At 46.5% G+C, this 12747-nt stretch overlaps 1 protein-coding gene across 1 annotated transcript; it reads left to right on the top strand.

Moving 5' to 3' along the window:
- The first annotated feature begins 9201 nt into the window (after nt 1-9201).
- LOC135383069 (uncharacterized) lies at nt 9202-10819 on the top strand. Its single transcript, XM_064612693.1, has 3 exons — nt 9202-9562; nt 9664-9828; nt 10177-10819. Exons 1-3 carry the CDS (start codon nt 9332-9334, stop codon nt 10429-10431), a joined length of 651 nt encoding a protein of 216 aa, XP_064468763.1. The 5' UTR covers nt 9202-9331; the 3' UTR covers nt 10432-10819.
- Nucleotides 10820-12747: the final 1928 nt, after the last annotated feature.

Below are 12747 nucleotides of genomic sequence, written 5' to 3'. Positions count from 1 at the left end.
TCCTTTAGTAATAAGTAGAGCAGTACTCATGTTCATTTGTTTGCCAGTGTCCTTGTCGCTGCTTCAAGATGAGAGGACATTACCAACTGCTCTACTTCTTCCGTAAAGGAGATAAGCTCCAAGCCATTGAACCAGAGCCGTATATTAAAAGGGAGTCTGGCCATTGGGAGGAGTCACAAAAAGAGGCTCGACGTGTCAATCACAGTTTCGCTCCTCTGATTGGGTTGCTTTTTACCAAGGGGGTCGCCATGACACCTTACTGCCACCCAAAATAGCGACGAAAACAAACAGTGGTGAAGCGGAGATTTCGCGACAAAAAAGTTTCATGGACTACTCTGATTTTACGCTGCAAATGTACATTTTCATATACGTTTCTTGGAAATCAGTTTCAACGTACGCTCATCCATCGATATCTAACCGAAAATAATACGTTTTGCCACCAATGTTAGGCCTAGTGAACACGGCGATCACAGCGAAATCGTAACCAAAACGGCACTGTGCTGTGCAATCTTATATTTAATTGATGGATTTCATGGATATAAACATTCCTGCCTCTTATATTCCAACTATTCATGTAGATTTGTTTGAAAATCATACCGACAACAGAATGTGTCCCAGCAGGTGGTTCTGCCGGCAGCGGTACAACGACGGAAGCAGAGGACAATTCCCGACGTGCCTTACGCTCCCTAGGTGGCGCTCATCAAATTTGCGCTACCAATCCACTACTCTTGCAGATTGCGAGAGGTATCCATTTCAATCCCATCCAATCCACTTGCCACCCAAAATGGCGCTGCCCGTGTTGGATAAGGGGGTAAATAGTGAGGATAGGCTGATTGATAGCGCCCCATATTTCAAGACTTCATTGGTCGGAAAGCTGAAAAAGTGGGTGGAGCTTCAGGTATAGGCATGACCAATTAATGGCCAGACTCCCTTTTAATATACGGCTCTGATTCAATATACGGCTTTTAATATACGGCTCTGCATTGCACCAGAGCCGTATATTAAAAGGGAGTCTGGCCATTGGGAGGAGTCACAAAAAGAGGCTCGACCTGTCAATCACAGTTTCGCTCCTATGATTGGTTTGCTTTTTACCAAGGGGGTCGCCATGACACGATACTGCCACCCAAAATGGCGACGAAAACAAACACAGTGAAGCGGGGATTTCGTGACAAAAAATTTTCACAGACTAACCTGATTTTACGCTGCAAATGTACATCCTAATATAAATTTCTCAGAAACCAGTTTCAACTTATGCTCACCCATCGATATCTAACTGAAAATAATACGTTTTGTCGCCGGCGTTAGGCCTAGTGAGCACGGCGATCACGACGAAATCATAACAAAAACTGCGCTGTGCTGTACAATCTTATTTTTAACAGCTGGATTTCATGGATATAAAAATTCTTGCCTCTTATATTCCAACTATTCATGTAGAGTTGTTTAAAAATCATACCGACAACAGAATGTGTCCCAGCCGGCAGCCAAGGTTCTGCCGGCAGCGGTACAACGACGGAAGCAGACGACAATTCCCGACGTGCCTTACGCTCCCTAGGTGGCGCTTATCAAATTTGCACCAACAATCCACTGCTTTTGCAGATTGCGAGAGGTATCCATTTCAATCCTATCCAATCCACTTGCCACCCAAAATGGCGCTGCCCATGTTGGATAGGGGGGCAAATAGTGAGGATAGGCTGATTGATAGCGCCCCATATTTCAAGACCTCATTGGTCGGAAAGCTGAAAAAGTGGGTGGAGCTTCAGGTATGGGCATGACCCATTAATGGCCAGACTCCCTTTTAATATACGGCTCTGCATTGCACTTGCGCGTAGCGCCACCTAGCGCGTACCGTGTCAACTTCTCAAACAGCATTCGATTCAATGCTCTTTGACGGGTTGACGCATTGTACTCTCATGGCGCTACGCGCATGTTCAGTGGCTGTTGGTTTCGATGATCATTGAAGACTGCCCGTGTGACAGGGGTATTACCCTGATAGGTTACGGGCCAAGGACTTCTGAATCAGTTTCCATTTTCCGGGCCCCAATCCGGATCCGGTTCATGAAAGTAACGTGCCCCTACGCTTTCCGGAACCTGACGAACGCAAAAAAAACTAAATTAATTAATGAAAATTTATTAAAAACAGCAGCAGTGAAAAAAAATTGAGTGCACCGGACGGAATGTCAGTGACCCATCAATACCTCCTATCGACCACTGGTTATAATCGAAATCGTATCATCGGAAGGACGCTCCGTATCCGAGTCGCTGAGACTTATAGGGAGTCTGGGTGTGCCTGTGATTCTCAAACAGTCTCCGTCTAACCTTGGAAACAGCAAACGTAGTTTAGCACAAAGGGACCTGAAAGGCAATACCGTGTAGTGTTATACCGGGCTGCCTTTTACTGCTGATTGTCTTTTACTCTTGATTTCAGTGGTGCCACGTGGCAATGGGTGATATGAAGTACGATGCGAGCGTGTACAGAAAATATAGTAGAAAATGGCAATCTGCAACCGTGCTCAGTGTTGACGACATAGAAACGTCTAAAGCCAAGGTGAGATGCGCCAGCGAATTGGTTTGCAATCGAAGAAACAGATATAGAAATACACAACGTCGAAGATGCCGTCACTGCGGTGATCTGGATGATCTAGAGGACATCACTCCCATTTGCCCGCATTACCAGCAAAGTCCCCGAACTCCTCGAGCCACCTGGACTATCGCCACCTCACCCTTGCCCAGATTATCAATTGGATATCGAACTGCAGTATTACGTCAGTTTTGCTCAATGGTAGGGATAATCGGGACGACGTAAGATGTTACACGGTTAGAAACCCAGCGAACCGGTAGAGAAGTATGAAGGGAATTGGCTCAGGACGAGAGCTGCCATTATTTCGAACAGAGGGCACCGTCCACATCACTGGCACATGTGAATGATGAGGACGGTGCCCAGAAGAACAGTTTGTTTGAAATATCGGCGGCTCTCGTCCTCAGCCAATTCCCTTGATAGACAGATTTCAAACTCAAGGTGTTGCAAATCAGGGCAAAAAAGCCATATGGCTTGGCTAGGCCCTGACTCCCTTACACTACATTCAATACTCTATACAAACAAAGAATCAGAGAAATCCATACAGCAATTTTGATAAAAAAACACAACGTGCAACCAGAAAAAAAAAAGTGTCAAATTGGACAAAGCAAAGATATCAACATCAATAGAAGCAAACATATTTAACAAGATAGGAAGCTGATCAGTGATTGATTGTTTACCATAATTCGTTCTACTAAACGGCAGGCGAAATTTTGGGGCAGTCCTTAGGGGACGTACATCTGTACTGATTCATCGAAATAATGCTTAAGTGTTGATCGATTGTCGTTGTCATCGTTTCGTAAAACTGTAAAACGCGATATTTGTACAAATAATTTGAATCATTCTAAGATGATGTTAGCAGTGCGAGAACAAGTTGCAACAACATGGTGGAAGGCAACCCTGTCCCGGCTGGCACAAAAAAGGCAAGCGCAGGCAACGAAGGCTTTAGTGGTGATTAGTGACCATCAAAATACGGAAATAAACCAGTCATCGAAAAAGCCAGACAGCAATCGCACAGCTCCCTAATCAGCATCACATCTTGCCCCAATATTGGTTGGATGACTGCAATGGTGGTTCAATGCTGGACCAATGTTGGACCACTATTGCCAATATCGACCATATATTTGGTCATGATGTTGTGCTGCTTGGCCTGTTCATTGCCGGCCAAGTGCGCCAACCATTACTCTTTCTCTGTTCTGATGCTTTCCAATGAAATAATGGTAGTTGAAGAAAGACACAAGCAATGGGATTTGAACTAGGGCTCGGGATCTAATACGTTTTTCCGATTTTCGTTTCAAACGTTTCCGTTTAAACCACGGTGGTTTAAACGTTTTATACGCCATTTAGATTATCGTATAGTCTGGAAAACGTTTCCTTCGTATGAAACGTTTAAACGTTTTGTTTAATGCGAAACGTTTAAACGTTTTGTTAATGCGAAACGTTTAAACGTTTTGTTAATGCGAAACGTTTAAACGTTTCGTTAATGCGAAACGTTTCAGCCTTTTGATGAAATGAAGCGGATGAACGTTATGTTAAGGTCGTTTACACGTCTTGTTAATACGAAACGAAATGCCTTTCGAAACGCATAGCTATTTAAGCAACTTCTTACCTTTATCAATAGGAAACATGGACGCGCCAGGCATTACGGGGACAGAGACAGAAGTTGTCCCCGTTATGCCTGGTGTGTCCGTGGTTCCCATAAGTAATTACCAACTACGCCAGTTTCTCATTGTCTTATAAGTAGCTTATTACTTTAGTTCATGTTTGGCTTTAAAGCAGCCCTATTTGTGTTCATTTTCGTCGTACACTTGATTTTGAACCGACGTGTTTCACTATAGTTTTAAACATGACGAGCTCGCAATGGCGATGATGACGTTTGAATCTTTTGGGTAGTTTATAGAAGATACGAAGGCAGAAAAATAGGCGATGTCAAGTTGCCGGTGGTGAGTAAACCAAAGAGTGATATTAAACGGTAGGAGCAACTTATTTATTTACACATGGTAACGAGACTTTCGTGCATGAGACTGCACTTCTTCAGGTTACAAAAATATGAACATGGTACAGGAACATATACACAGTTGACGGGGGAGTTTTCGCATGAGAGGGTAACAGTGTGATGGAAACCCTATCGCCCTGTTACCCTCTCATGCCAAAACTCCCCCGTCAATTGTATAATATGTTCTTTTATGTAACTGTATGTAACTGTATATATGGTCTTTTGGTGAAAAGACCGACGCGGAAGATTGTCACCTTGAGCGACTACTTCAGCCTGAAGCATGTAACCTGCTCTTTTCTACTGGTTCCTACTATTGCACTCTAAAACCAGAACATTTGGCAATTACGCGTTAAGAACCAATCACTGTCCCGAATGATAGCATTCTTGCGCCAGAGTGGGGAAAAAGGACTGGGCACGACTTTTGTGGCATGTTGCGGTTACGCGAATTCACACAAAGAGCCGTACACCTCCAGTCATGAACAAATTGAGATTGTGAAAACACCCAGAATTGTAATTCTGCCGGACGGTGTCGGTGAGATAAAGCTCCGTTTTTCGAGTGTCAGCCACCCCAATGCCATGAGCGCACGCGGAGTTCGGTGTACGCTGCGAACGGGGTCGTGGCTGTGATGCGCACGCCTGCTCGCGTCACGCTCACGATTAAATCTATCGTCTCGAACTGTGTGGGTCCACGCTGAGGTGAGGAAAGACGAGACGGGACTGACAAACAATTACAGAATGTTTAATTCCTATCTATGAACATCGCATGTGCGTTGGGCTCACCACTACGATGTGGCGTGACCACTGCTTCATCGAGGCTGCTTGCTCTTGCGAAGGTAGGTTGTCGCTAACGTCGACATGTCGTGGCGAAGTTGGCCCAGGCTGGTTCCTGACGGGGGAGAGAGGGTGCAACGGCGGAGTTGGCTGGCGAACAGCCGGCACGGAGCACACCAGTCTGGAGATATTTACTGTTCGCTGGATGCCGCTCTTCTCCTCTCACAAGGGTCCTTTTCCTCGCTCGAAAGCTCGGTCCCTTTTGTCTCCCGGCCACCCACTTGTTTGTCCTTCGCTCTGTCCTCCCAGGTGGTTCTCATTTACTATTCGTTTTGGGTGCCGCCGCCGTCGGGTTCCGTCGACTCACTCGAGGCGATCGTTTCGCCAATTTCTTTCAGACGCGGAGTCTCGGTAGCACGCCGTCCCGTCGCCTAACCAGGAAATTGTCGTCTGGCTTTCATTGTACCTGTCCCCATCTGAGCATTGTTCGAACGTATACGGCGCCATGTATACCCATAGGGTTCGTCACATAAGGGTTCGTCACATCCGCTCACTCTCAGAGAAGAATTTTGTTGTAATAGACAAAATTCGTTTTCCACCACACTATGTTCACGCCACAAACTTCGTCACATAATTCGAGCACACCTGCAACTTCCCGTACGCATCTGCGATGTTTCTTTTGAGTGCAATGTCACTCTTAACTATACAACTCTGACATAACCGTGTGGCTTTCCCGGTCTGATCGTTAGAACTATCTAGAATAGCACACAATATCACTACTGACCAATGGCAGAATACAACTCATATCATACATACTAAACACAACTCAAATGACGTTCAATAAGTCTCACTGTTCCGTTCCCGTACCCCCATCAGGTTGACCGTTATGGGGCGTCAGGCACGGGGCCGTGGCTCCGAAGTGCATATCTCGGAGGGCACCACAATAGGGGCCGTTCTAGGGACATTCTGCGTCTCTGTGATCAAAGCTTCTTCTAATAGAGCCTGCGTCAGTATATCAGGGGCTATTTCAAGGGGAGTAAAACCATTGCCGCTAGAGGGAACCTGGTAAGAGCGCTGGGGAGGACTGTTTTCTGCTGCAGCGTCGTTACTCCTATGTGGTTCATTAAGAGGACATATCACATACGTCTCAACTCAAAAATGAACTTTTTTCTGCGATAGATGGCGCCACAAGTCGGAGGAGTGAGGAGGGCCCTCACTCCTCCGACTTTGTAAGAAGTCCATCGCGTCTCTGATTGGAGGACACGACAAGCCCACGTGACAGGCGGAGACCTATGAGCTGGGTTGTGTTTCCTTTATTTTTAGATTTTCTCCTTTCCCCGATTTGCTTTTGCGCGGTGGATTTCGTTGTCTCGCGTTTGCTGTTTACGTTTTACTGGCATTTCTCGAACATGCCGTGTGACTGTCGCGTACCGCCGTTACCACCTCGCTTTCTCGTGGATGAAGATTGCTCTGATCGGTAGCAGCGGGCTAAAGCTTTTCACCTGATACGCAGAGACTGTCCGTGGAGGTGTCTATTCGTGATATAGTAATCGTAGTTTTCAGTTTTCGTGGTGTCACAGGATCACGTGTCCCTGAGAGTATCGGGGGACTCCAGTTGAGCTGAATAGCGATTTTTGTCAGAGGCAGCAGTATCCAGAAAGGACGCGGGGTTGTCGACGGTCATATGACACTGCAACATCCCGTTGCAAAACATCCCTGCTTTTCTTGCCAGTGACACTTACGCTGTTGAACCATGACGTTCGTTGCTGTCGATTGGTGTCGTGAAAGCGCTCCCATTATTTCATAGTAGAACTCAAGGCCGGTGCGCTCGCACAGGACTGCTAGCAAATTTCGATAGGGTTTCGCACTCCCCTTTAGAGCATTGCGCGGGCCTTGTCGGGCCGGGCTTTACGTTTTTCGCACGTGCCCGTGCCAGGTTCGGATTCGACAACACATGGTGCGGCATGTACGTCAACAGACTTCATGAGACTCGACAGCTGAATGTTTGTGTCGGGTCTCGGTTCTTCTTCTACATAGGGGTTAGGAGATGTCAGCCAGATGGCTACGGCTTGCTACTCAAAATTCCACACACATGCACTCACACACGTTGGGGCCCACAGGCGTGGTGGGCGCGTTTGAACAGCAGAAGGAGCGTCCTTCAACAAAGCCAGAGAGGAGCAACCGCGTACACACGACACCGCTCTCTCCGTGAAGCAGAGTGAGACGCTGATCAAGAGGAAAGCCGAAGTGCGGAGTTTTCAGGCGTAGTGCAGGCAGGGTTCTGCACGACACGCTCTATCCTGCGGTGCGGATCCCGGTTTGGAGTTTCCCGCGGGTAGCGGGTCGGTTGCGGGTGATATTATTGACACCCGCGCGGGTAGCGAGACTGTTGCGGGCAGCGTTTTTGGCACAAGCACTGCTGGCGGGTCGGCCACGAACAAGCAACGGCTACAGCAGCAACAACGAAGAGAAAAGATCATACCAAATAATAAGTAAACAAAGGCGCCGCAGCCCCTGCTGGTCGAGTCCGGTTGGGTGCGGATTTCATTTTCTGGTAGAGCGCGGGTGGCGGGTCTTGTCAGAGGATTTAGGGGTCGGGTATGGATTTCACCCTCAAATAATGGGTTGCACGTCATACGGTCCAAGTGCCCATTTCGTCGAACTACCAAGTGTCCGTCTGGCTTACGCGAACATTTGGGAAAACAAAATGCGTGATAGCGCTTTTCTATAGAAACGGCTGTCTTGTCCCCCGTCCCGAGTTTCTTCAGCTATCAAACAAACCAAACAGTGCACGTATGCACAGGTCATGCGCATTTTGGCACTGTAGTTGCCTCTTGAGAAGGGGTAGAGCACTGCATGGGCCGGATTTTTAGGCCCGTGCCCTGCCCATACACCAATATTTCTATACTGAGGCCCTATCCAAACCCACCTCTGCTCTAAGTGTTCCCCAGGCTCGCAGCTGCCCGATGGCCAGTCCCATTTGTCCATTCCAATTTTCTTTCTGTGTTCTCGGGAAGGATAGCTCCATAACATACCCGAAAATCGTGCCAAAATTTTGGCGGCGATTTTGAGTAAATGGCCGCCGGATTTGGCCAATTTCGTGATACAGTGTGCGTGCAGACGGCAGGTATCGATTTGTTACTTCCTTCACTGTATTGTTGTTACTTTTTTATGGGGTTTAATGCTAGCCGGGCCTTCCTCAACCACGATAAAAATTTCATAATTCCAAGATAAAGCAACCTGTCTTCCAGTCTGTTCAGGCTGACGTGTTGAATTGTTTGTCTGAATATTCGATATTTCGGACGCGACTGTTTATCATAGTGTAGTTTGCATCAATTGCGGACTATCCGATTCAAAAATAAAAGAAAGTGTTTATTTCCGCGGCAATCGAACTATGATTTCATTTTCACCGTCAGAGATCGCAGGCGAATTTCCATCCTTTCCGCGGTGCATATACAGTTCATAAAAGGAAGCTTTTGACCGCTCGATAAATAATTTGTTGTTTTTAGTGTTTAAACATATGATCGTCCCACTACAGCGAAGGATTCTTAGGAATACATGCAGAATGCTCATGACAAATAAATCCGGGTTTGGGTAGCGTGCCGCGAAATCTTGTGGCAAACGTCCCCACCCTCACGGTCATCCCACTATATTTGGTTTTGCTGGTCCATAAGGCCCTAAACCAATGTGCAAAACACCACAAACGCATTTGATTTTATTTATATTTTTGCATGCGATGGGTTTGTTGTGTGGGCCCCGTCACATAACATCCGCGTCTGCACGAGCGGGCTGCCAAAGGCTTGGTGGTCGCGTCGACCTCAGCGAGCAGACGATCAGACAGCTGTGGAGAGGAGGACTACGCAACGGCGCCAACTGCGTCTCGCGCACGCCACAGACGCACGCATGGTTCTCCCTTGCAGCTTCTTCGGAGATCAACTGACTTTGCAGTTCGCCGCACAACGCATTGTGATCCCAGAGAAACGTAAACGATGAAAGGCGCGTTGGTTGGCAGTAGCCAGCTGAAGTTTATGACGCGCGACAGGCTGTTCGTAGACTCTGACGTGGAAATCGTCACTTTTAGCTATCCCGGAGCTACAGCGGCCCGTCTGAGAGAAAAAATCCATCGACTGCACCTAGCAGTAGACTGGATCGTCATGTATATCGGTGGCAACGATATCCAGGATGGGAAGAGTGCCGCAGCTGTTTTGCGGGAAGTCTCAGTAAGTACAGATTGCAACGATTTCAATCTCTGTGCTGCTAAAACCCATTTCCTCTGACACGCCAGGGAAGATTCATTTCCATGAATGGTCTTCTTTCACAGGATACCGTTGAGGTGGCGAAAGGCTACGCGGAGCATATATTCCTGTATAAGCTGATGCCACAGACAAGGCGGCCTGAACTTTCTGGCACAATTCAGGGATATAACGCGATGCTGCGCACGATTCCAGCTGTCCGTGCCGGTGACGCTACGGTGTTGAGCATTGACGTGAGTAGTCGCTTCTCGAACGCTAACTCTGGAACTTCCTGGTGGTCATGGCAGGTATTTTATAATGCTCGTTAATTTTGGAAAAACAGTGCGACAAAAAGTAACTGGGGCTACCTTTGTGGTGCTTGAATTACAAACAGTTGATGGTCTTGATGCGGTACCTGTTTGTAATTCAAGTATCACAAAGCTAGTTTCCAGTTGCTTTTTATCGCGCAATTTTTCCGAAAATAAAATGCGTACGAAGTACTGGCACATGCCTACCAGGAATTCCGGTTTATTTGTATTGCTGTCTTTGTGAAGTGCTGTTTGCAAAAACATTCCGTATATATGTTCAAATATCTTTTCCAGCACAAGATCTTTACCAGGAACAAGGAGGTGAAAGAGGGGATGCTTTCACGGGATGGCTATCACATTTCGACGGGACGGGGGTTATCGTGCCTAGCAGGCATCCTCCGCACAGCCCTCGTGAAACGCTACGGACCATGGCTGAAAGCACCGGGTCCGCGTCGTGGCATCGTACTCAAGCCAATGGAGTCGTGTGAAGAGTGTCGTGCTAAGGGACACCCCACGAGTGCATGCAGGCCTGTGCGCTCACCGTGGTGAACGCTCACCATTTTAGCCGCCATGTCATGACGACACAGAACGATGTTACCACTGTTACCTGCTGTATTATAACAACCACGTCATCTGATCCCCAATCCTATGCTCACTTCTGTCAGCAGCAGCAACGTAGTCAAAGCTTTTTCTAACCTGTTCCTCCTGCCATCGCATACTTTGTCCCATGATTAGTGTACAAATGGCCCACATCATACACAAGACCTGCCCGATAAAATTTTGTAAACAACTATCATCATTCCGATGGAAATTTTGTAATGGCTTCATGCCGTCTGCCAGCTTCCGGCTGGGCTGTCTGCTCGTTACCCTAGGCACCCTGAGACCAGTAGTTTCCTTAGAAGTTGGTCCAGGGCACATATGCCCCCCTCCCCGTGATATTTCCTGGAGCAGAAACTCTAAACACAGCGAGGTGGTGCATGATAATGCGTGTGAAATTTGAAATTGAAAGACTACTGCATTGCTTGCCACTATGAGTGCGAGTCACTGATGCCCACTGTAGCCTGAATGAGATGGCTGGGTATTTTCCTACGGGTGCAACTCGTGCAATATATTTTGGTTAATAAAATATATTATGCTTCATAGCAAGCTTTTCAAGAGAAAAAATGTATTTCTCCTCAAATTCGTATTGTGGTCCGTACAGATGTGTTTGCAGTGTTCCCCCGGTCTCAAGTTTTTCTTCAGATGAAATCTGGTCAAGGTGACCAATAGCCATTGCAGCACCCGAAAGATTCAAAAGAAATCAGTAGCACGTGTTCACTATTGGTAGATTGGAGATATTTTATTGAAGAACGCAGCATGTATACATCGTCACGTTTTCTGCATTACTTATGCGTATCAGCTCATGCTTGTAGCCTCAGAATGTTCATTCGTGGATACAGTATCCAACAGCACATTTCATCATTGGCGATGTGGCATACACACATAATGAAGTACCATACAGTCCGCTGCATGTAGGCGCACTTTGACATGAAGGTCTCGCACATACGGCATCAACATATAGCATCCTGGTGGACAGAGCCAGGTTCATAATATGGGAATAGTAAAAACTTGGAACGTGTTACTCAGCAACGAGTTTCCTTTTTGAGCAATGAAGTAGCAACTGATAGTTGCTTTTGCCATGCTTGTCAGTTGGCAGCTAAAGCCTCAGAGTGCGTGTTTATGGAAAAAAAATGTCCAACAGGGCACCATTCATCATTGGCCACATAATGCTGAACCAGGTACAACACTGGCAAGGGCAGGTGCTTCATAATCAGGGAGAGAGTAGGAAATTTTCAAATGACAGGTAAAGACAGTAACACTTAGGAAGTTTGACCTTTGGGCGTCTGGCCATCATATTTGCAGTAGTACTGGATACCTGAATCTGAAAATACAATTTTCATATGTTGAAATGACACCCAAGTAAAGGCAAGATGGCAAGAGGACGTAACGCAGAGCGACATGTTGGGATGTTGCTCGTGCTCAACAATGCGGGGAACTGGCGACAGTTGGGAGACAGCTCTGCACAATGATACTTACCGACCTTGTCAAAATATCAAAATGGATTCATACTCAGGATGTCGACATCTGAACAGGCTGGTGGAGCTTCAAAAGTGCTAGGAATACCATTCATGTTTCTTTCCACAATTTTCATACACTCAAGCAAAGGTAGAATACCGTGATGGCCTCACCCATATAGCATCAACGTGTGGACGTGTTTCAACCATGCCTGGGAAGAACGACGGTTTGGGGACAGCTTTGCTATATCTTCATAAACTCAAGCCAAGGCAGAATACCATGATGGCCTCACACATGTAGCATCAACGTGTGGACGTGTTTCAACCATGCCTGGGAAGAACGACGGTTTGGGGACAGCTTTGCTATATCTTCATACACTCAAGCCAAGGTAGAATACCATGATGGCCTCACACATATAGCATCAACGTGTGGACGTGTTTCAACAATGCCGGGGAAGACGGTTCTACGGTTGGGAGATTGTGCACCATTCTCATACTTAGATCCTCACGTGCTGATGGCTGGATTCAGATTTCACACTCTTACGCCATGTTTAAAATATGACAAGCATCGCACGACTAGTCTGTGGATTTATACATAGAAATATATTAATATAAATATTTAGGAAAATTGAAAAATATGCACAGATATGCACAGTAAAAATGGAAAAAGGTAACTTAAATATGAAACACAAACGTGAAGATATGCAGCCTGAGCCAAAGTCGAAGACATGTATATGGAAAAACATTCAGTAAATTATGAAGCAAAATGGATGAATATGCATTAAAACACTTGGCAAAGGTGGAGCCGCAC

The sequence above is a fragment of the Ornithodoros turicata genome, chromosome 2, assembly GCF_037126465.1.
Source record: "Ornithodoros turicata isolate Travis chromosome 2, ASM3712646v1, whole genome shotgun sequence".
NCBI lineage: Eukaryota > Metazoa > Arthropoda > Arachnida > Ixodida > Argasidae > Ornithodoros > Ornithodoros turicata.
This window is presented reverse-complemented; position numbering and strand designations above follow the sequence as displayed.